Source organism: Esox lucius, chromosome 7, assembly GCF_011004845.1.
Source record: "Esox lucius isolate fEsoLuc1 chromosome 7, fEsoLuc1.pri, whole genome shotgun sequence".
NCBI lineage: Eukaryota > Metazoa > Chordata > Actinopteri > Esociformes > Esocidae > Esox > Esox lucius.
The window spans coordinates 15,579,455-15,604,976 of NC_047575.1; the positions used below are offsets into that span (position 1 = coordinate 15,579,455).

General features: G+C 43.7%; 1 protein-coding gene across 5 annotated transcripts in view; it reads left to right on the forward strand.

Moving 5' to 3' along the window:
- Positions 1–451: 451 nt before the first annotated feature.
- The window catches only part of LOC105010784 (roundabout homolog 2), a 155,371-nt gene continuing 130,300 nt past the window's right edge, over positions 452–25,522 (forward strand). For 4 of the 5 annotated variants that reach the window (XM_029121164.2, XM_029121166.2, XM_029121165.2 and 1 more), the window contains exon 1: positions 12,650–12,850. In XM_029121164.2, the coding sequence (XP_028976997.1) occupies positions 12,724–12,850 (127 nt within the window). In that variant the 5' untranslated portion in view covers positions 12,650–12,723. Of the gene's footprint in view, positions 669–772; positions 851–2,059; positions 2,123–2,232; positions 2,340–12,649; positions 12,851–25,522 lie in introns of those variants that run through there. The other variant, XM_029121167.2, reaches the window with a different exon arrangement.

Sequence of the window (25,522 nt, forward strand, 5' to 3'; positions counted from 1 at the left end):
AAATGAGGAACACCTTGTGAACCACTGCTAGTATCTAGCTACGTATAAGCAAAACATGTCCTATTCCATGGGTAAGAGGGCCAGTGTCATGTTCAAAGTCACCCGCAGTCATGTATAAGCATCAGGGCGTTTGAAAAACATGTCGTTCATAAATAATGAGTTGTGAAAAGAGTTCTGAGACATTTGTCTGGAAATGCCTCGGTAGCCTATTGAGTGGAAAGGCTCCCCGCTGCATCAGGTACAGAGATGAACTGCTTTGATCCTTTTAATTATAGTTAAGGATGAGAGACCGGTACTCTGTGTGCACAAGGCAGCGGGGCTTGTAATTCAAGTAATAAACCTTTCCGCTTTTCTCTCTCCCCACGCAATCCTCTCTCTCTATCTCAATATCTCTCGCTCTCTCCCTGCTGCTGTCTCTTTCTCTGTCTCATTTTCTCTCTGCAAAACAAGGTTGTTCATAGGTATCAAGGGCATTCTTTTGTCAGCAGCCTGTATTCAAGAAAATAAAAAGAGAACAGGCAATATGCAGCCAAGATCATGATGTTCAATAGTTCCTCTCTCCCTGGCTGCTGGTCTCCATTCCCCTCACAGACGTTTACTCTCTCCTGCCCTGGTGCTCTGTGCCGGAATGGACAGCTGACTGCTGTCTGAGGAGAACTGAAGCGGAGGTATGTACCGTGGGTGTGTAGGGATGCCATTGTCATTAGCTTGCAAGAGGAGAAGTAATTTGTCCATGCTCGTAGCAAAAAGCCATTGATGTAATCCCTTTCAGATAGCTGTTGTGGCAAGAGGCTTCTAAGAAGATGGAGGGGCCACTCCTCAAATGGGGAAGATCACAGGTTCATCAATAGTAGGTGTATATAATGTGTTTCAGTTGTATCTTAGCAAGACGCTGTATTCCCAGAGAGACAGACCGTGGAAAGTGTGTTGAGTGAAATGCCAGAATATGTCACGCAAATAATGATATACTCAGCTGGTCCTTCACTTAAAAGTAATGCCACTGTTTGTTTAGCAGTTGAATTTGAATCCCAATTTCCAGTGTATGTAATTAAAAGCAAAGGGAGCTCTGGAATTAGTAAAAGAAAGGGACATTCCAGTTTGCTGCATAACTAGGGAGGGTAGGAGAAACCCAATGAGCTCTAGAACTCAAGAAAGTAAGATAAACATAGTGAGCTGTAGAACTCGGGGAAAGAAGATAAACTAATTGAGCTCTAGAACTCATGAAATTAGATAAACATATTGAGCTCTAGAACTCAGGAAATTAGATAAACATATTGAGCTCTAGAACTCGAGAGAGTAGGAGAAACCCAGTGAGATAAAAGAGTACATTTACAGCAGGGGCCGAATGGAAAAAGAATGTTCAGCTTTCAGTGGCCGTTAATAGCTGCTCTCTATCATTCTGGTCTATTAAGCCAGCCTCTGTTTATATTAGTTGCTGTGCTTCTCTATCCTGCTGAAATACGAAAGCAGTGCATTATATTGTAAAAAGCTTTCGATTGCCCATTCGGCTCTGTTGCTATGCTATTGAGAATGACTGAGTGGGCCTAGACAGCTAATATAAAGGCACTTAGGCACCTGATACAGGTACTTCGGTACGGGATGCTTTCCTCTGAGCTCCACATAATTACACATAAAAGCAGGCCACCGACTAAAAGTGTCCAGCAATCAGAGGGCCATGGTCTCACTCTCTGCCTGATGTGGTATGTGGGCCATTCCCATCTCCAATGTATGTGGGCCAAAGGATTCAGTAATCTGCTGTCTTTATTATACGACTTTCCAAGCAGAACCTCCCAACTGAAATTGTGACTGAACTCCCACACGGAAAACATTACGTGGAGACAGCCAATATCTCTATTCCCTAAAATGTTGTTTGCTAATGCTTTTCGAATGATTCAGCATGTGATTTCATGTCCATTGGAGAAGGTTGTATTTTGCAGGGAGGAAAATGAAACTGTTAACCTGTGCTTGTTGATTTCAGCAGCTGATTGACGTTAAGATCGCACAGAGGATATGGTCAGCGGGAGTTTAATAGCTGCCCGACCTTCTCATTGTATTTCAGGTGAAGGTCAGCTTCATCATTAGGTTCCTTGAAGGGAGATAGACCTTCCTCGGCAGGAAGTAGGTTTGTTTACTGCCACTAATGACTGCCATGTAAACAGCTAAACCAGAGGTCACACAATAGAAAGGTTCTCAGAATGCTGATTTCTGACTACTGGTTATTTGTTATTACAGGTCCTTATTGCATGACTACGGCAAACCCATTGTCTCTTCATCCACAATGGCCTCCTATCTGCTACTGGTCCACTTTCTCCATGCCTTAGACATTATCCATGGACAGGGTAAGTAATTATTGAGGATATTAATAGATAATACGGTGTCATTATTGAGGTTATCAATGGATACATTTCACTACACACTATCTGGCTTTAGCCAGTAGAGGTTCTTGGAGAATACACTCATCAAAATAGAATTCAATCCAGACCACAATTTAAAGGTAACTTCATATTAAACCTCATTTACCATGAATGTGTTCCCCTCAAATGCTGAATCACTGCTTTTCGAATGTGCATTAGAATGTGGAAAGGCAGACAAAGGTGATTGGATTGATTCCCAGCCTAAATCCTGTCAGGAATACCAAGCACCGTACACTCATGAAATGCATTGAAAATACAGTATACCTTCAAGCTGATTTGACAAACCAGATCTAAAATGAGGGAAAGAGAGAAATATGGTTTCCCTAATAGTTTCACAAGTGCACAATGGTCCAGCTCCTGTGTATAATTTATAATTTATTTTTACAGTTTGTGATAAACAAATTACACACAAACAGACAGACACACACACACACACACCTGTCTTTCCCAGCAGCACTGTGTGTGAGTGAAGCAGTCCAAGGTTAATGTGTCCTCAGTGTGGGGAGTGTTTAGGCTGGACAGGGCCTGATAAATAGCTGGCCTCTGTGTGGATGCCGGTAAACACCCGAAAAGCTGAGTGCAGCCTGGGGCAGATGGAGCTCCTTAGCAGGGCTCTGACTCCGCCCTGGGCAGAAGCTAGCCTAGCCCTCAGAGCATCTGACCAGTAACCCTAAGGTCGCAATAATAGATACCCACAACTGGCAAGGTGAAAATCTGTTAAGCCGTCCCATGAGCTAGACAGTTAACCCCAATTGCTTCCTGATGGCCCTAGATGGCAGTCCCCCTCACCTCTACATTTTGGGGGGATTGTGATAAAAGGTCATATTTTAAGCCATTTTGTTCAATTGCCATGTACATTAATTGAATGTTTCAACCTCTGAAAGGGAGAGTATGGGAGGAAAGGACTTGAGTTTGCAATAAGGCCAGAAGTCCAATGAATTCAACTGTTAAAATTATACGATATATATAGCGCTCATTGTGATCCGCGATCTCTCTACTCAGAGCAAAGCAGTTCTTTCCACTATGTAATTAGTCTTGATGTCTGGAAGAGTGGTACAATTTTTTGCCAGTTTGCAGTATCATTATAAAGACAACAGATGGCAGCATTATTCAGCACTAGGAAACAGTGGACAGCTCCTTCATTTTCCTTCTTTTTTTTTTTAAGTGTGAAAGCATTGGGTTTTATTTTTATTTTTTTTACTGTGCATGTGTTTTGGTGGTGTGGGTTTGGGGTGGAGGCGTTGGGGGGTTCCTCCAGTATACTCTGCCTGCTACGGTACATCCCGCCTTAGTGTATGTATGGATGGATGAATCAAAGGTTATATTCCCATACTTGACTATATTACTTTCCTAATGAAGTCATTCATGAGGCGACTGCAGAAAGTTGAGAATTTTGTTTTAGGAAAGCAATTAGGAAGTTGTGGGCGATAAAGAGAAAATAATGCTTGGCTTGCTCCCATCCTGACAGATTGTTGCAAAATAAGCTGTCGCGAAGCTGCCAACATCAATGCTCTCATTGTACTTCTCTTTCAGACTTTCTCCTAAACATTTTGGTAAGTTTGTTGGCAGGGATTCTATGTTTATCCTAGCTTTCAATCTTCTAAGGCTCGTTGATGTGTTGGTGCTGTGTGTGTGGTTTTCTGTTTGTGTTGTGTGTATGAGGGTTTGGGAGGGTTTGTGTGTGTGTATTCTTAGATTAGTATCCTGTTGAGGACACCTGCTGGTGTCTATGAGGATTATGGGTATTTTCAGGATAGGGTTAGGTTAATGGTAAAAGTTACAATTGGGGTGAAGAGTTTATTTATTTTTTTAGGCTTTCAGTTAGGAGTTAAGGTTAGGCGTCTGGGATAGCTTCTTGGTTGAGGTTTAGGTTTTTCGGGCTAATGAATGAGAATCCTTTTTGTGGTCCCCTCAAGGGTTGTAAAATGTGTCTATATGTGTGTGCTCATATGTGGAATGAATAAATGCAGAAACATATTATTTTTGGTGGGGGATACATTCTGAATGAAGTCACATCTGTCCAAACTTTATCTTAGCTGGGCTTGTTAGAGAATGATCATAAATCCATTCTCTGTGTGCTTTTGGTATTTATTAGTGACCAAAGAGTGCGTACACAGTAACATTTGACTGTGTCTTGTAGCTAATCACATACAAATTCACATTTACATTAGCCCTGTTTATTCCTTCTAACATGCAGCCTTTGTAGTGAACCTCTCCAAAATCAGACTGTTCCCCCATTTTGGAGCTTTTACAGGTGTAGATAGTTAAATGATGCATTGTGATCTTACTGTCATCCAGTGTTACATGTTTAAACAGACCAGGTCAAGATCAGGACAAGATCAAAATGAAGGACACCTTCTGAAGGCAGGATAAATGCAGCTATAAAGAGCTTCTAATGCAGTGCTGAAAGTCAATAGGGAGAGAAGCGTCTAATGCATTTTGTAAGGGGCTGTAAAGATACTTTATACGAGTAATAGCCTTTTATTTTCCCCTTTCCAATAAAAAGGTAGAGATATTGAAACTTAGTCAGTGAACATGTACACACACAAACACAAAAACACACAAACACAGAGAGAGAAAGCACAGCATCTATAATTCAATATAGGTCAGGAGCACTTCTTTATTAGCCCAGAGAGTTTGTGTGGAGAAACAATATTGCAGAGCCCCTGTTCCGGCCAGCCTGCCTACCAGCTGTTATTGTTCTTTATTTCCTTCATCAGTCCAGGCGAGAGAACCGGTCAAGTGACCCAGCAACTCCTGCTGCACTTTGACACATCTTGACCATCCTGTTAGTTGAGGTTCAACATAATCGTCTCTTCCACAGCAGTCACTTAAAACAATAGTGAACAGCACACGGAGGCAGTGATCACTCATAACAACAGTGACCGGCACACAGAGGCAGTGATCACTCATAACAACAGTGACCGGCACACGGAGGCAGTGATCACTCATAACAACAGTGACCGGCACACAGAGGCAGTGATCACTCATAACAACAGTGACCGGCACACGGAGGCAGTGATCACTCATAACAACAGTGACCGGCACACAGAGGCAGTGATCACTCATAACAACAGTGACCGGCACACAGAGGCAGTGATCACTCATAACAACAGTGACCGGCACACGGAGGCAGTGATCACTCATAACAACAGTGACCGGCACACGGAGGCAGTGATCACTCATAACAACAGTGAACGGCACACGGAGGCAGTGATCACTCATAACAACAGTGACCGGCACACAGAGGCAGTGATCACTCATAACAACAGTGACCGGCACACGGAGGCAGTGATCACTCATAACAACAGTGACCGGCACACAGAGGCAGTGATCACTCATAACAACAGTGACCGGCACACGGAGGCAGTGATCACTCATAACAACAGTGACCGGCACACGGAGGCAGTGATCACTCATAACAACAGTGACCGGCACACAGAGGCAGTGATCACTCATAACAACAGTGACCGGCACACGGAGGCAGTGATCACTCATAACAACAGTGACCGGCACACAGAGGCAGTGATCACTCATAACAACAGTGACCGGCACACGGAGGCAGTGATCACTCATAACAACAGTGACCGGCACACGGAGGCAGTGATCACTCATAACAACAGTGAACGGCACACGGAGGCAGTGATCACTCATAACAACAGTGACCGGCACATGGAGGCAGTGATCACTCATAACAACAGTGACCGGCACACGGAGGCAGTGATCACTCATAACAACTGTGACCGGCACACGGAGGCAGTGATCACTCATAACAACCGTGACCGGCACACAGAGGCAGTGATCACTCATAACAACAGTGACCGGCACACGGAGGCAGTGATCACTCATAACAACAGTGACCGGCACACGGAGGCAGTGATCACTCATAACAACTGTGACCGGCACACAGAGGCAGTGATCACTCATAACAACAGTGACCGGCAGACAGATGCAGTGATCACTCATAACAACTGTGACCGGCACACAGAGGCAGTGATCACTCATAACAACAGTGACCGGCACACAGAGGCAGTGATCACTCATAACAACAGTGACCGGCACAGTGTCTTGCCTGTCTGTGACGATAGAAGGATCCAGTCAGACTCTATGTAGTTTTGTGAGAGGCATCAGGCTAAGGGCAGGGCCCATGTTAATAGCATGTTGAAGAGCGGCTGTGTGCTGTGGGGAACAGCGCTGGGCTATGACTGTCTGGCAGATGGTCTCACAGCTCCTCTTACCAGCGCAGACACAATTCAGTGTCTCATTCTGGTATATAAGGGCAGGGCCCTGATGCTCTCAGACTACGTTGTGCGTGTGCATGCGGTTTTCAGTGGGTCATTTCAATTAAGGGGTTGGGCTTACGATATTCTCTTGTTCTCCCTTAAAAAAGAGGCTGTAGCTTTGTTGTATTTGTTTGATACTTCGGCAACAAGAATGTGCACAAGCCTTTATGATCAACAGTCATGTTTTTGTATTCCCTCCTGAGACAGGAGCAGCCAAATGGCGTCTACAGTATATACAGCTCTGGAAGAAATTGAGAGACCACTGAACCTTTTTCTTTCCTTTTCAAAAAAGTTGAAAAGGAAGGTTTTGATTGAGGAACAGAAGCGTTCAATTTGCAGGGCTCTCTTACTTTTAACCCTATCTTCCTCACTTAAAACCTTCTTTTTAACCTTTTTTGGGAAGGAAAGAAAAGGGTGCAGTGGTCTCATCATTTTTTCCAGAGCTGTATTTTACTTGGTGCGAAGGGAGGCTTTGTTGGTTAATTTCATGGCCACTGGATGGCAGTGTGTGAGTAGAGACATTTGGCTCCTTCGGTGAAAGGCACCAGTTGAAATGTGGAGCACTGACCAGTTGCAGCTGTGTTACACTGTCTGCCACATATTACATCAACTTTTATATTTATTTTTGCAAAAGAGGAAATGCAAAACATCTATTAATAATCAAAGGAATTTTGATGAATAGTCTTTGAATCGAACTGATAGATAAATCCTGGATGAAGTATGTGATTTTTGTTACAATGGTATGATGTAGTTATAACTTGAAAGTAGGCTCTGCATTGACTTGCAGAGATTCACAGAAAGGAAAGCTAGCCAGCTAAAGGTGCTATGTCCCCCATATGTAAGACAGGTGCATTACAAGAACATCATGCTCTATTCACAAGATGTCTCCCCTCCCCCGCTTCATATTAGACTCATTGCAGACTTTTTACTTTGGTTTCATCTTCCTGTTTTAAATAGCTGTGATCAAAATACTTCATGTTATTGAAAGTACACGTAACAGCACTTTAGATTAATCAATGTAAGACCAGGCCGGGGAGGAGAAATCCATAAATTGCAAAGCCAAACACAAGTAATTCACACATTATAATTGCAAAGCCAAACACACATTATAATTTCAGTATTTCTGCAGATGTATGATGGACAATCTTCTGAAATTCTCAACAATTCCTATGGGTAGCGCCTTTAAACTTTGATGGCCTGATTTTTGAGTGTTAGCAAAGTGACTTCATTCTTCAGTAGAAAACAAATGAATCTGATAGTACATTTTCCCTGGTTGGTTGGCCTCAGTAGACTGAATGTGAAGGGCAGTCGGTCCCATGTTAGAGACAGAATGTCACCGTGTCTCCAAAGACTGGAGTCCAGATTGAAAAACTGAACCTACCTGGACCTCATTTTTCTGCACACTCTTCAGCTCTGTCAACAGTGCAGTGGTAATGGCACACGTTACACTCAATTATTGTTAAAACCTTCCAAAAGTGACATTTAAAATACATCCTGTGTATTCGATGAATAATTCAAACCCGGATACGTTACAGCTGTGGGATACGTTTAGCATACGACTTTGCCTCAGAATACCAAAGAGACCAAGTCTCAGGATTTACCCTATGATGTTCTGCATACCTCAAACCAAGATCTCTACATCTGGTTTCCTCAGCCTAGACCAGGCTCCCCACTCTTCCCTTCCACCTCCAGTGAGGTGGGGGAATGGGGCCGAAAGAGGACCGCTTGTAATTTGCTGCTGTCACCCGCAGAAGCAGGCCTGTGGATGTTCCTCCCCCCTCCCCCACCTGCCCCCATCCCCCCAACTGTCCCCTCGCTATAAACGGCAATGACGCCTTGTTGTACCTCGACGGTCAATGGGAGATTCACACATGCTGACCTGCTCACTGTCATAACACGGTCTCAACAGATGAACATGCGCAGGGAGCAGTTTACCCTTAAAGGAATTTCACTGCAACACAAAAGGACAAAGAACCACCTCGGTTTTGGTCATTGTAGTGCCTATTTATAAAAAGAAGAATGTACGCAAATACTGATAAGAGACAAAATGAATAATTTCAACTAAAGACATACATCCAACACAAAATAGACAACCAAAGGACATCGTTATTACTGGAAGACTCTTTTAAATGAAATCATATCACTGAGGGTACGTCCTTGCCTCTATAGCTCTGTCTAGAACTGTGACAGTATTTGCATTTCAAAAAACAGCCCTTTTTGAACCATTGAAACATTGATCATGCCGATGTGGTCTGTGTCTGGCTGTAGTAATTACAACCAAGCGTTTCACTTGCCTAGCGGAGATGTAGCCTGTATGCATCCCCTATGTAGCTAGAACAGATTTCAGGAGTGAACACCATCTTCCGGATATTACGAACACGTTTATCCCGCATATACCACAAACAACAACGTAAACACACATTTACCAGCAGAGAGAACTTCTTCCAATCATCATTTCCTTTTGATGAGCAAATTCAGGCTTTCTTAACTTTCCATTTAATCTAGGTGTTAGTTTTATGAAGGGTGCTACTGTTTGCTCTAATAATTGTTCAGTAGGCAGAATACCAGCAAAGTAACTGCATTTAAGCTGTTTAAAGACCAGTAAAAATAATTCTGCTCGTGAACAACACATAGTAGACAGGCAGGGAGTACTTTCCAATGCACGCTTTGCTGTTTTCTTCCATTGTTGTAGTTAACTTGCCTTATAATGACAGCAGCCATATAAAAGATATATGCATTATACAGCAAAAATCACTAGCCATAGGTCTAAATTGTTAATTTCCACCACAGGCACTGTTTTCAACAAGGCTCCAATCAATTGCTGTTTTTATGACTGTAGCTATATCTAAAAAGTGTAGGCTATACATTTTGCAGTATGCCATCAACAGTTTGCAATACTTAGATTCTTATTGTTAGCGGGCAGTTTATTCCCACAGCCTCTGTTGTTGCATGAAGCAAGGCGCACATCAATAGAATACATTTAATAATTAGCCATCTTGGAACTGATAAAGCTGCTTGGTTTCCAATGGGATCGGTAAATGCATTGCTCAAATCATATTTGAACATGTTGCACAAGGATATTGGAAGGAGAAATGAAGTAACACAGAGTAAAAATATCCTGATATTGAGTTACCGCTGTATCACTGTCTGAAATCTGTTGGTTCTGAATCTCATACATGGTTCAATATTACCGTGTAAAATCACAGCCATTTATTAAACCTTCAAATCAAGATGACAAGCCATTGAGCTGCTTAATGTCGAGTTAGTTAGCTAGGAAGCAGTATCTGGTCTACCGGGATAATGTTAAACAGGGCGATCTGTGTATGTATATGGAGACTTTTGCGAAATCTCTCAAATCTGATAGTGTCCCCTGGGTAACTATGACTTCTAATCTAAACAGTTTCAGGGTGTCTGCTGTGTGCTTGTTTACACTGCAGATCAACCCTTTGACTATCTATAGCTTCTTGCACAAACATTTTGCATATGGTTTTTGCATATCTCTTATGAGTTATGAGTGAAAAAGTCTGTTGGTATACGGACTCAATTAATATAATAATGAGAGCATGTGAGTTGAAAAAGTAGTGAATATCATCATAACATAGTCCAGGTCAAACTGCCACTCAAAGGAGAAAAGTAGTACAGATCATAATAAAGTCCAGGTCAAACTGCCACTCAAAGGAGAAAAGTTGTACAGATCATAACATAGGCCAGGTCAAACTGCCACTCAAAGGACAAAAGTAGTACAGATCATAATATAGTCCAAGTCAAACTGCCACTCAAAGGAGAAAAGTAGTACAGATCATAACATAGTCCAGGTCAGACTACAGCCCTAAAGAATTAACGAGTACAGATCCTAATACAGACCAGAGAATAGTATAGAAAGTGAATAGGGTAACAGTGATGCAATGATTCAAGTGTCCATCGATTGACCCACCTCAGAGAGGTTCCGTGATGCATTTCAATTACCCATAAATACATCAATGACTGTGTGCAGCACACACAAACACACACACATGGACACGCAGACAGACAGATAGACACAAACACACAGATACAGACACGCAGACAGACACGCAGACAGACAGATAGAGAGACAGACACAAACACACATACAAACATGCAGACAGACAGACAGACAGACACAAACACACACATACAGACACGCAGACAGACACGCAGACAGACAGATAGAGAGACAGACACAAACACACATACAAACATGCAGACAGACAGACAGACAGACACAAACACACACAAACACATACAGACATGCAGACAGACAGATATACACAAACACACACACACACACAAACACATACAGACAGTCAGACACAAACACACATACAGACACGCAGACAGACAGACACAAACACACAAACACACACACACACACACATACAGACAAGCAGACAGTCAGGTAGACACAAACACACACCATGCCTCATTATTCCTGCATCTCTTTTTATCAACATGCAGGGTCCAATCAACCAACAACACCTCTGGCAGCTCTGACAGCCTGGTGTCTCTTTCCTGGGCTGCATTGATCTGAAGATTTGCCATGTAGCCCGTCTTGTTCATTGACATGCTTGGAGTAAGGGTTCTGAAAGGGCAGCAGCCAGGAAGAGCTAGCAATGACATGTCTTCGCTGTTATGGTATTGTATGCATAGCTTTTAAAGAGGGCTGATGGCCAGGTCGGACAGCAGTGTTTCCGCAGGTGTGTTCTCACCACAGAGGACAGTAATTGCCACCTTGACTTGTGGTAAACATTCATTACTGTTATCTTCAGGCTCTCATTCGCTCAGCTGCTGTAACCGTGGTGAAAAACCCTGCGCACTCCAGAGATAGCTGGGAACGTACATCCCCCTCTCTCCATCCTCCCCTTCTCTCTCTACCTCCACTTTCTCTAGTCTCTGAAGTCATCTCCCGCTCTCCCCATCGTATCTCTCTCCCTCTCTCCCCATGCTGCTCAGTGACGCTGAGCTGACATACACTGTAGCCGCGTGCTGAGGCTGTCATCTCTCTCCTCAGAAAGCCTTTTTGTGTCGGCTGCTGCTTCCAGGGCTGGCTGCCTGCTTGTGAGGATTAGAGGCGGCTCTGTTACTTGCCTCTTTCCTCTCCGGATCCGCTCTCCTCTCCACGCGCACGCCTGATATTCCTCCACACTTCTCAACCGTTGGCATTTTTCTTTCTCGCTTTCTGTTTCCTCAGCTGTTTCACTGTCACAATTTACTCATGCCTCTCTCCTCCTCTGACTGTCCTTCCTCCTGCGCTCACACATCTGGACTGCTGTGTTTTGTTGTCATTCTCAGTTTGTTGTGTCTGTAATGAGTGCGCCCTGTGCTGAGGCTTCCTCTGAGTAAACACTCACAGATAGCGCAGGCTTTTGCCGCCACAAACAGCATCAGCACCACTGTCTACTTCAGCACCTAAGTAATCAACACCAGTGTCTCCAGCTTCACCCGCAGCTGTTTCAGTCTTCAGAGAGAGAGAGAGGGTGGGTGGGGGGTGGGTGGGAGGGGGGGGGGAGCACGTGTGTGAGGGAGAGGGAGTGAGGGAGAGCTCCACACTGCTGTGACTCTGCTCAGCCAGTGCTGTCCTCCAGCTGTCCTGTGCAGCGCTGTCTGAGAGGATCCTGTGGGAAGGGACTTCTGTGGGAAGGACGCTTCCAGAGTCCTCGGAGGACGTGACTGTGTGGACTCAGTAAGGGGACCAGACGCCGTCTCACCGCCGGGCTGCGGACTTCTGACTGAGACCCAGGAGAAGCGGACTGACAGCCAAGGACGGAGGAGAACCTCTTATATCTGCATTAACTTGGGGATACGTGACGGCGTCGTCAGGGGCTCCTGGGTACCGGTACTGATGTGGATGTGATTGAGAGTGTAGCAGACCAAGCGGGGTCCCCCCCCCGCCCCCCCCCCCAACATATCTCCCATGCTTCCCTCCATGTGATTGATGACTGGAAACTCTAGTGTCCCACAGTGGAACTACCCCAGAGTGTGTGAGGTGACCCAGGAGCCTGACTGAGATGGCACCCAGGACTAGGTGTGGATGTGTGTCCGTGTATGAACTGGCTCTCCTCCTCTTCCTGCTCGTGGGAGGACCAATGGTCAGCCTGCAGGGCAGGGCACCAGGCAGACACCGGAACAAGGGAGGTAAGTCACTCAGAGTACTGGATCTGGTTGTCTGTGTGTAAGAGTTGGTTCCTTTTCAGGCACTCCTGTTTTGTTATATTGGTGGTAGGTATGGTGGAAGTAGTAGTAGCAGTTTTAGTAGTAGTAGTATTAGTAGTAGTAGTTTTGGTGGCAGCATTAGTAGCGATGGTGGTAATATTAGTATTTGTAGTATTGATGTTGCTGGTGGTGGTTGTAGTGTTGGTAATGTAAAAACTGGTGGTGGTTGTAGTGTTGGTAATGTAAAAACTGGTGGTGGTTGTAGTGTTGGTATATAAATAGTAGTGGTGGTTGTAGTGTTTATAATGTAAATAATGGTGGTGGTAGTAGTGTTGGTATATAAATAGTAGTGGTGGTTGTAGTGTTTATAATGTAAATAATGGTGGTGGTAGTAGTGTTGGTAATGTAAATAGTGGTGGTGGTTGTAGTGTTTATAATGTAAATAATGGTGGTGGTTGTAGTGTTGGTAATGTAAATAGTAGTGGTGGTTGTAGTGTTGGTATGTAAATTGTGGTGGTGGTTGTAGTGTTGGTATGTAAATAGTGGTGGTGGTTGTAGTGTTGGTATGTATATACTGGTGGTGGTTGTAGTGTTGGTAATGTAAACAGTGGTGTTGGTAGTAGTTGTAGTACTGTTGTGTTGATGGTCGTGGTGGTAGTAATTTTAGTGTTTGTAGTAGTGGTTGTGGTAGTAATTTTAGTGTTTGTAGTAGTGGTTGTGCTAGTAGTAATGGTAGTGGTGGTAGTAGTTGCAGTAGAAATGGTGGTGGTAGTAGTTTTAGTAGTAGTAGTGTTGGTGGTAGTAATATTAGCAGTAGTAGTAGTAGTTATGCTGGTAAAAGCTGTGGTGGTAGTGATTGCAGTAGAGGTGGTGGTTGTAATTGCAGTAGTAGTGGTGGTAGTGATTGTAGTAGAGGTGGTGGTTGTAATTGCAGTAGTAGTGGTGGTAGTGATTGTAGTAGAGGTGGTGGTTGTAATTGCAGTAGTAGTGGTGGTAGTGATTGTAGTAGAGGTGGCATTTTGTTTATTCAAATGCTGCTTGTCTGAGTGGTAAATGACAGCTCCTGTTCACCACCATAGTGTTGTTTTAGGTTAATGACAACATTCAAAGAGGTGTCTGCGAAAACGTTTCAGTCGGATATGGAACCCATTTCATTTAACAGCAGATAAGGACCAATGCAGTGACTTAGCAACATGTTCTCTGCTGTGCCAACAGCTGATGATACTGGACACACTCCTTGATGTGTGTTTGGCGGGAGCTTTGTGGTGCTTGAGGACTCTGGCCTTGGCAGAGAGGACTCAGTGGTAACAGTTGTGCTTTGATAGTGACCATGCAGAACCAACAATTTAATGGGAGTCCGCTCTGCTAACCCACTGGCCCAGAGTCATCTCCCCTGTAGTGCTCTGTGCGGCCCTGCTGATATGACTCTGGACCTCCTGCCTACAGCTGTGCCCCAAAGGGGAGTGTGAGCGGTGGTGGCCGTGACCCACCTGCCCAGAACCCCTCCCTCCCCGGCTCTCCCAGTCCCGAATCCTCTTTTTCAGATTAATGCTCTTCTCATATCGTTCCAAATGAGCTCCAAGGGGCCCCCCCGCCCGATGCCCTTCCGATCAGAACGCCACCCGCCGTGCCAGCTAGCCCCGTGTGGTGTCCTCCTTCAAAGGGCCAACTCTGATCCTCTTAACCAGATTTCCTGTGGCCTTCGTCTCTTCTTCCCTCACTTCTCCGTGTCCCATTGGTCTTCCCTTTCACTGTTTCCACACTCATCCATCTGCTCATAAAGGATTAGCGCGTGTTCATTATTTAGATGACATTGTTATCCAGGGTGACTTACAGATTGTTTGCGCAAACGACAGTGTAGCACACAGGTAAATATGTTTAGGAGTCTCTAGGGATATAACTAATCGTCTGGATGGCTGTGCGCACACAGAAATAGACTGAAAACAGATACTCTCTAAGTGCCAGAAGAACCGGGCCTAGGAAGGCAGCATGTTCCTCTGATGTGGACATTCTCTGCGGGACTGACACTTCACAATGCCTTCTTGCTACCTACCTCTGCAGCCGTCAACGGACCGCTCAACTCTAGGGTTCCTCCACCGGCTGGAGCTACGTGGAGGACTCCTGTCTTCCTCCGGCCCCATAGCCCTGCGAGTGAAGGTAGAGCCAGGCCTCAGCCAGCAGCATGCCCCCTTCCACTCTGCCCTTCTCCCCTTAGCCTGACCCACGGAGGGGAAACCACATGGAGGGAGAGGCAGAGAGATGAAGATCAGGGGGGATGTGGCAACAGCCACATGACATGATGATGATGATGATGTCTGTAACAACTCAAACACTAAGCACGGCGGTCTGAATCAGAACTCATCTACCCACAAAGTTTTCATCAAACATTTGAGGATTGCGAGTGATTTCACGTAATCCATACTGTTGAATGCATATTTCAGTGTTTGTTTTGGTTATGGCTCCTGCTGAAGTCTCTGTACCGCAGATTATTTGATCTATCAAAAAGCATTTATGACCTAAGAATGAATTCCCAGAGAACAAAGCAATATTGCGCTGCAACAATATTTGATATACTGTATACTATCAACCTAAAATACATGACCATTGTAAGACTATACAAATGAATATGAGAAGAGAAATATGACTTTGTATGTCTACTATCAAACTGTCATGTGAAGAGAAGTATACATTAATTATTTCCTAACTTTCTGCAATTATTGATTACATTAAAAAAGGTATGAAGCTTCAATGACATTACTTAACAAAGCATTGAATATTAAGCAAGGTAAAGCATGAACATTCAGATGCCAGCAAGACCAGAGATCTGTAATTCTTGAAAGAAAGAGTCCTTTTGAAACCTTTCAGTGGTGAGCAGAGCAGGACAAAACAATTTTCATTCCATTTAGAACATCCTGTCTTTTCAAATTCTACCGTATAAGTATATTTACCACTGTCCAAACAAGGACTGCACGATATATTGTTTCCACATCGAGATGGCGCAATAGTCACATCGCAGGACATGCGATTTAGTAAGGTAAACATATATCAGTCTGAAATATATATTTATTTCAAATGGAAAACCAGCATAATATCTGTCTGATAAAATATAATTTATTCTGATTTATGGGTTATTGGAAACACAGTTTATTATTATTTTAAACACGGTTTGTTGCTGCACTTAGTTGACATGTAGGCTCTGCTTGCGCTTGACGAAATGATGAGCGAGGAACAGGCAAAAAATACAGACATTTTGAATTTGGTTGCAAAAAGAAATGCATCGTCAATTACATGGAAATATTTCGGCTACAGACAGGAGGATGTTGACCAAAAACAGGTACTTTGTCGAGAGCGCCTTGCAATTGTTGCCACAACACGACCAATTTGTTTTGTCATTTAAGGGCACCACAAATCTTTGTATGACGAGGGCATCTCAATGCCGTCCAAAGCAAAAATCTATTTCAGATGTATCTGCCAGTATTACATACGAGAAAAGTTCCAAACGGCAGAGAGAAATCACAGATTCAATAACATTTCACGTCGCCAAAGGACTTGTGGTCCAGCCAGACAACGGAGCCCTACATAAGTCTGACCATACACTTTATTAATGAGGACTTCCACCTGAAAAGTCGCTGTTTGCAAACTGCATTTTTCCCAGAAGATCATACAAGTGAGAACATCGCAACAGGGATGAGAGAAGCTTTAGCTGATTGGGGCCTAGATGAGAGTCATCTAGTCTGTATTACAACAGACAATGCTGTGAACATGGTGAAGGCTGCACCTGAACAAGTGGACCAGATTGCAGTGCTTTGGCCACAGACTGCATTTTGCAGTTGGTAAGTTATGCCCAATTGCGCATTCTATTTTACTACTGTTGCTATTGCTATACTATTACATATTATTACCTGGCAACCTGTTCTGAAATACAACAATTTTCATGAGTTTCATACATTTTAATTGTAGAGGATGGTGCTGGGGAAGAATGAAGGATACAGACTGTCAGGTTGATAGCCAAAGCTCTTTCTGAAGACATCCTGTATTTTTTCATATCGCAATATATAAAGCAGAAAAAACAAAATACTGCAATGTCAGTTATTTCCAATATCGTGCAACCCTAGTCCAAACCAGAAGAAAATGAATAACATATCCAATCAGATGGAACCAGACAACATTGTTGGAGAGGGGTTTTACAGCTTTTGTGTTATGCCCTGAGAGGTCAGCTGGGCTCAACAGAGAACAAGGTCAACTAAATCCTTTGTCTACATATTTCAGCATTCTAGATACAGATATCACTAAGATCATACACCCATATCGCATATGACATCAAAGTTCCCATCAGAGAAAACATTTCAGGTAAAATGAGTAGTGTTATTCTGATACACATTTGTCAATTCTCTGGTAATGAAGACAGCGAGAGAGAAACTCCACATCCTGTTGTTCTCTTACCCAGGGGAGGTCATACCAGCCCTGGATATCTATTGGACCAGTGCTTGGCCGTGTGGCCCTAGGTGACAAAGAGGACATTTGTTGGGCAAGGCCTGCACTCAGTCATTCCACTCCTATTCCATTCCTATTATAGTTCAGTCATTTATAGCAGATTTTGAATTAGTTTTATTATATATTGGGGTAAATGACCACTTGTACCCCTGTGTGTGTGTGTGTGTGTGTGTGTGTGTGTGTGTGTGCATGAGTGCGCGTGTGTGAGCGAGTGCACGAGAGAGAGATAGTCACCAGGAGTCTAGCCGTCAGGGTAACATTGCATCCATGCCCGCCAACAGTGGAATGGAGCCAAATGGAAGGGCTCTAAAGGAGCATGGTGACCAACGCCAAAGTCGTGGTGAGGTTGACTAGCCCCTCTCCGACGTTTTCCAATCAAGCTGCATGCTTGTATCCCTCTTGTTCTGGCCTCTGGTTTGTCTCTCCATGGTTTGTTCACCCCCCCCCCCACTCCGACTCTGTCATTGCTCAGCTGTGCCTGTTTAATTAGCCCTCCGTGCTCATTCTGTGAGTAATGAGGATGTACAGGTCTCAGAAAAAGTGACAGTTATGGGCTGCCGGGTGTGTTTGATGGACATCGTTGCCCGCCGTCCATGCTCACCCTGTCCTCAGTGGCCCCCGCCATCCTCTAAACAAATGGCCGGTGGCTGGCTAGCTGCTCACAGATACGCTCTCTGTGTAATTTTAGTCAAACTGCGGATGCAGCACGGCTGATGCCCAGTGTTCCTCTCAGTGACGTGACAAGACATTATTCCGACATGACATCCCAACGGATTTGTCCTGCGTGCCCGCGTCTATTTCTTGTTTTGCCGGGCCCCTTTTTTTTTTCTCCGGCGGAGCCTCTGCACTGAGGGATCATTTCTGAACAGACAGGACACCGATCTACAAAGTTACTTGTCTTGCATAAATTACCGTGAAGAAGCAGACCGTGGCTTTGTCAGCGGCGATGTTTCGGGCAAGAAAAGTTCTGCACGCATGGCGTCACCTCTGCTCCAGACCACCACTGCAGGATGGTTGGCCTTCTGTCGACCATTTTCGCGTAGACCCATCGTACACGTCTGCCACCGTCGGCCCACCATGGTCAACCCGGGAGAATCAGCTTTCATGGCCGCCCTGAACCCGGCAGAGGAGTTCAGCCGGGGACGCATGTCAAGGGAAAAAAATGAAGATGAAGGTGTTTATTTATTTCAAGCGGAGTTGTAATGCGTTCGTCGTCAGGGTGACCTTGACCATCCTAATGGAGGACCCCTCAATGAGGGACTAACTCTCCGAGCGTTGCTACACGTTGTCAGGTCGCATTTGTCTGCGACTCACCACCTCAGCCACAACCGTATCATGTTGCATCGGCCTGTTTATTGTCTACTTCATCATACTCAGATTGTCTGGGCCGCACATAGACCCATGTCTCGGAGTGAAATGGCCAGGTCTGGTTCTACAATCTATGCAAGGAATTTCAAAGTGACCTGGACCTCTCCCAGGATGGCCGCATAGAATATATCCCAGCATTCCATGCTCCACTATACAGCAGGCTCCAGATCAGCCAGTCCTGTCACACACTGTCCCTAATAATACAACCCCGTTTTCAAAAAAGTTGGGATGCTGCGTAAAATGCAAATAGAAAGAGAATGCAATGATGTGCAAATAATGTGAAAAATCATTTATCTCTGTATTTAATTAAATATAGCACAAAGACAACATATCGAATGTTGAAACTGAGAAAAAATATAGTTTTTGGAAAAATACATGCCCATTTTAAATTTCGAAAAATATTGGGAAAGGGGCATGTTTACCACTGTGTTGCGTCACCTCTTCTTTTAAATCAGTAAGCATTTGGTCTGAAGAGATCAATTCCTGTAGTTCTGAGAGTGAAATATATTCCCGTTCTGGCTTGATGTAGGATTTCAGCTGCACAATAGTTCGGGGTCTCCTTTATCATATTTTTAATTTAATAATACACCAAATGTTTCCAATGGGTGACAGGTCTGGACTGCAGGCCAGCCAGTTTAGCACCCGGACTCTTTGTCTACACAGCCATGCTGTTGTAATACGTGCAGAATGTTTTTTGGCATTAATAAGCAAGGCCTTCCCTAAAAAAGACATTGTCTGGAAGGCAGCATATGTTGCTCCAAAACCTGTATATATTGCTCAGCATTAATAGTGCTTTCACAGATGTTCATGTCACCCATGCCATGTGCACTAATTGTCCCCCATACCATCACAGATGCTAGCTTTTGAACTGTGATCTGATAACAAGCTGGATGGTCCATCTCCTCTTTAGTCCGGAGGACGTGGCATCCATGATTCCCAAAACTTATTTCAGATTTTGATTTGTCAGACCATAGGACAGCTTTAAACCTCGCCTCAGTCCATTTTAAATGAGCTCGGCCCCAGAGAAGGCACTAGCATTTCTGGATCTTGTTTATATATGGTTTCTTCTTTGCATGGTAGAGTTTTAACTTATATTTGTGGATGCAGCGACGTACTGTGTTCAACAGATAATGGTTTTCAGTAGTGTTCCTGAGCCCAAGCAGTGATGTCCACTACAGAATCGTATCTGTTTTTAATGCAGTGCTGTCTGAGGGCCTGAAGATCATAGACATCCAATATTGATTTTCAGCCTTGTCCTTTGCATACAGAGATTTCTCCGGATTTTCAAAATCGTTTAATAATATTATGTACCTTAGATGATGAGACCCCCAAACTCTTTCCAATATTATGTTGAGAAACGTTATTCTTAAATTGTTGCGCTATTTGCCTGCCCAGTCTTTCACTGAGTGATGAATCCTTCCTCATCCTCATGTCTGACAGGCCCATCCTCTCTGGAATGATCATTAAAACCCAGTCATGTTACTGACCTGTTGCCAATTGACCTTAGTAGTTGTGTGATATTCAATATTCCTCCAGGTTTAGTTTTTTAGCATTACATAACTTTTCCAGTCTTTTTTTGCCTCTGTCCTAACTTTCTTTGAAACATGTTGCTGGCATCAAATTCAAAGTAGGCATATATTTTTCAAGAAACAATAAGTCTCAGATTCAACATTTGATATGTTGTCTTTGTAGAATGTCCTATTGAATAGAGTTTAAATGATTTTCATATCATTGCATTTTTATTTGTAATTACATTTTACGCAACATCCCAACCTTTTTGGAAACAGGGTTGTACAATAAGTGTATATGGGTAACCCACTAGAACATATTAAGGTGTGCATGTTCATACACAACATGGAGAGTTGTGGGGTTTATTCACTCAGGTTTTCATTGAAACAATATATTTCTTTGGTTTCACCTTAACTGATATGTTTACGATGTTTTCATCTGGCCAAATTGGAGCACTCCAGAATTACTCGGCATGTTATGCTAAATCTCTCACAAAACATTTGGGCAATGCATTCCACGTTGAATAACCTGTGCCAGTGTGTTACCGAATGCCAAACAAAGACCGTTTTATAAGATGTGATTCTGGAACAAACACTGTCATAATCAGCCCATTCAAAAGGAAGCATTACCGCGGTGAACCATCAAAAAGAGATGAGCTTCTTCGGTTGCCTTGAAAAACATTCAGTAGAGATACAATAGAATTAGGCTAATTCCAAATTTCCGTGCATAAGCTTTTCTGTTTCTCCTTTTTTTTCTTTTGAAGCCTAAATGAGCTGCCATTCCTACTTCCGCATGCCAATGCAGGAGAAATGTAAGCGGAAGGCAGCAGAGACGCCGTGACTTCATTTGTGCCGCAGTTTTTTCTTTCCTTGATTTCTGTGTTATTCCATAAATGTGGTGCCTTGTAAGAACCGTAACTTGGTGAAAGCAAACCTTGTGACAAACTTTTGACCATTCTGATATAAACACCAAATGTGGTACTTAATAAGAAACATGTTGAAAAGTGCAACATTTTGTAACAGGGTGAACCGTGAGTGCAGAGGATTGGTTCCTAAATCAGCCTTTCATCCCCTTGAGACAAGGGGATGTAAGTTTAATAGAGCGACCTGGATGATCATGTGTGTAGAATATAACCAAGAACTCATAAATTTTGAACAACTACATTTAGTTGTTTTTTCAGGGACTCATACCTTTCAGTCCTTGTTTGACCTGCTGGCTCCAGTGAAAAGGCTCCAGTGGGGTTAATACAGCTACTCTACTTATCCACAGATCTGTGGCTCTGAAGACCTCTCATCACCAACTGTCTGTATGGGCCAGCAAGAAAATAAATCTTGCTATAGATAGCATAAAGTGGGTAAACATATGCTTATAAAAGATTTATTCAATTTATTGATTTCTGAATGTTATCGATGGACATATTTCTGGGAAGAAAACGCAGGCACCCAACCTTGGCTCAACAAACTGGAATTTGGGAACTAATTGTTTGGGGGCTGCTGCAGTTCCTGAACAATTTTATTATTCCCTGCGGCAGTGAAGCAATTGCATTCTGCCAAAAGTTGTTCACATTTTAGTCAAGTCGCTAACACAACCTGGCCAATAGAAACTGTTTCAAAGGGGCCAAGAAATGATTCTCAATCACTTGTACATTATTTCAAGTCCATTATAGTAAAGCTCATTCACAAATGATAGCACCATAAATTCCATATGTTGAACAAGAGGCCTGAGTAGTCATGATTCTTTCATATTTTCGGTTATTGCAAATAGTCGGTTCTGTACATTATGGCATTATGGTGTCAAATTTAAAAAAAAGAAAATGATGTCAAAACATTAGTTACTTAAGTTTTGAGTTAGTAAAAAGTGCCAAACTTCTGTCAGTTTCAGCTGGTCAGTTAAGTGACTAGATTGAAGACAACCGTTCTTTCTGGTTGTTTATATCAAAAACTGCCAAGAGTTGACCATTAAATGGGGCGCAGAGAAATTACTTGGACCAAACAACAATATTACTTGGCCTTTGCAGTGACGGTGAAACTTGGAGAAGTGTAGGGACCAAATAGGTTCACATTTGTTAAATCACCTGCTTTAAATTAAAGTCATTAAATGTCATTGGTTTGGAAATATATCAACTTAAAAAAAATCAAGCCAATGGACTCAAACCCTAGTGACTCAAAAGGCCCTCTTTTTGTGGAACGATCTATTTACATTTTTATATTTTCTGTTAAAACAGTGAGCAGAACCCATAGCTAATATATGCAGTCATATTGTTCTGGATAAAAGCACCGAATCTTGAGGGTATGACTGAATAACCAAAGCATCAGAAGTGTCAAAAGTGGCAGTCTTTTTTGTGCCTCATTTGGCTTAAAACATAAAAATTGTTCACAGTGGAAACCAAATCCATTCGTTCCTGCCAAACACCATTTAATGCTTCATGGTTTATGAATGCATGTTTTTATTCCAAACTGGGCTTCAAACCAAAAGATTTGCTTAAAAATGTATTTGGATTAAAGTTATATAATAATTATAATTAGTCACGTCATTGTCAAATTTGGCAACAACAAAAGTGGTGGAATACGGATGTCAGTCTGAGACATTCACTCAAAGTGCAGTACAGCCATCACGTATTCTAGTAGCTCATGTGGTTATGTTGTGGGTTGCTCATGTGTATATGTTTGGGGATCGTTTTCAGTTTCTCAGACCTACACATCTTTTGTTCTTGTTGTGTCATCAGACCAACTATTGACAGGCAGTATCAAATATGCATATTCGTAACATTTGAAAGAAGAATGGCCTCTGCCCATTGGCAGTTTCCTACTGCGTGAAAAGCTTTGGTCCGACGGTCCAGTGTTCCCCTGTTTGAAATGCTAAACCTCATGTTGTGAGCTCATTGCAGCCTGTCACCATCAAGGAGGAATAATGGAGACCAGAGGCAGCCCTCTGTTAAAGGTGTAATGTTAAATAGGTCATGGTGTTTGAAGATGAATATTTCATGATGAATGCCAGAGCTTACGGGGAGATGACCCCTGTACCGAGCAGACAACCTGCAGCCAGTTCCCTCTGAGAACTATTTGGACGGTGCTGAGTAGGGTATCACTGTAGTGATACTTAGAAGGAAGTCTGAACAGTTCTCAGATTGCTGGTAAACTCCCTCTTAGCTAAACGTTGGGCATCTACTCATTTTAGTTTACTCGTTTTGGACTGCTCCATCCATATGACATGTTTATCTGTTTTCATGTCTGCTTCTCTGGATTACACTGTCTTCCCACCCCCAAACATTTTCCAGTCCCATGGACACAAACTGCTGGATGCTGAGACTCACAACACATGAATAATGGAGAATTTGATGTATGTGTCCACTTACGCAAATGCATCCAACTGTCAATATATACGGACAGAGAGCGTATATGCGCTTTATCTGCATACAATGTATCCAACAGCCTGTGGCATCCATTCCCCTCTAGAACGGAGGAGGCATGACATGCGATCTGGAATCTATTTTTCTCTAAAGCCAGGCCAGGGATAAAGCATGGACTGGAGGGAGACAATCAGGATTGATCTATCGGAATCAGCAGCAGCCAAGTTAAACACAATCACCTGGTCCACCAGGGAGAGCCAACTAGCTAGACTGTAATTATGTTCCTGTGTTTAAATTACACAGGCCTCTGTTAAAGAGGACAGAAGCTCTATCCATGAGACTATTTCTGAACACTAGAATGAAAATGAATGATGTTGTGTTCAAGCATTTAAACTAAGTGCTCTGATTGGCTACAGCTATGCCCAACAATAGCCTGCTATGTCTGGTAATAACTGACAAAACAATATATTGAACAGCTGTTTGTTAGACAAGCTTTCCATTAATGGAGCAAATAGAGAATTGCTGTTACACTAGAAACACATTCAGTCAGGGCTTTAGATCTTAAAATTACATTGAATAACTAATTTAAAAATGTCCATTATGAAATGAAATCAGCCCCCTCACTCTATTCCTCTATCATACCTTCCCTCTCACACTCCAGCTCTCTGTCCCTCTCCCACTCTCTCTGTCCCTCTCCCCCTCTCTCTCTGTCCCTCTCCCCCCCTCTCTCTGTCCCTCTCCCCCTCTCTCTCTGTCCCTCTCTCTCTCTCTCTCTCTCTCTGTCCCTCTCCCCCTCTCTCTCTGTCCCTCTCCCCCTCTCTCTCTGTCCCTCTCTCTCTCTCTCTGTCCCTCTCCCTCTCTCTCTCTCTCTGTCCCTCTCCCCCTCTCTCTCTGTCTTTATCTCTCTCTCTCTGTCCCTCTGTCCCTCTCTCTCTGTCCCTCTCCCCCTCTCTCTCTCTGTCCCTCTCCCTCTCTCTCTCTGTCCCTCTCCCTCTCTCTCTCTGTCCCTCTCCCTCTCTCTCTGTCCCTCTCCCCCTCTCTCTCTGTGCCTCTCCCTCTCTCTCTCTGTCCCTCTCCCTCTCTCTCTCTGTCCCTCTCCCTCTCTCTCTCTGTCCCTCTCTCTCTCTCTCTGTCCCTCTCCCTCTCTCTCTCTGTCCCTCTCCCCCTCTCTCTCTGTCTTTATCTCTCTCTCTCTGTCCCTCTCCCTCTCTCTCTCTGTCCCTCTCCCTCTCTCTCTCTGTCCCTCTCCCTCTCTCTCTGTCCCTCTCCCCCTCTCTCTCTGTCCCTCTCCCTCTCCCTCTCTCTCTCTGTCCCTCTCCCTCTCTCTCTCTGTCCCTCTCCCTCTGTCCCTCTCCCTCTCTCTCTCTGTCCCTCTCCCTCTCTCTCTCTGTCTTTATCTCTCTCTCGCCCTTTTTATATCCTTCTCTCTCCACATCTCTAACCCGTACACTTTCCCTCTTTCTTTCATACTCCATTCCTCCTTTAATTTCTCTCCTTTCCTTTTCCTCTCATACTCATTCCCTCCTGTTCCCTCCCTCTTTCTCTTTTTCTCTTGATTAACTCTCTGCGACAGTCTTTGTCTATGCCTCTCCAATTCTATCTTTTCCTGTCTTCCTCTTTCTGTCTCTGCCTCTCCAGCTCTGTCTATCTCCTTTGGTCTTCCTCTCTCTGTCTTTCTGTCTCTGCCTCTCCAGCTCTGTCTATCTCCTTTGGTCTTCCTCTCTCTGTCTTTCTGTCTCTGCCTCTCCAGCTCTGTCTATCTCCTTTGGTCTTCCTCTCTCTGTCTTTCTGTGTCTGCCTCTCCAGCTCTGTCTATCTCCTTTGGTCTTTCTCTCTCTGTCTTTCTGTCTCTCTCTCTTATTCCCTTCCCCCACTTTCCCTCTCAATCTATTGATGGACACATACAGTAGCAGACGTTTGGTATCAGCACATCT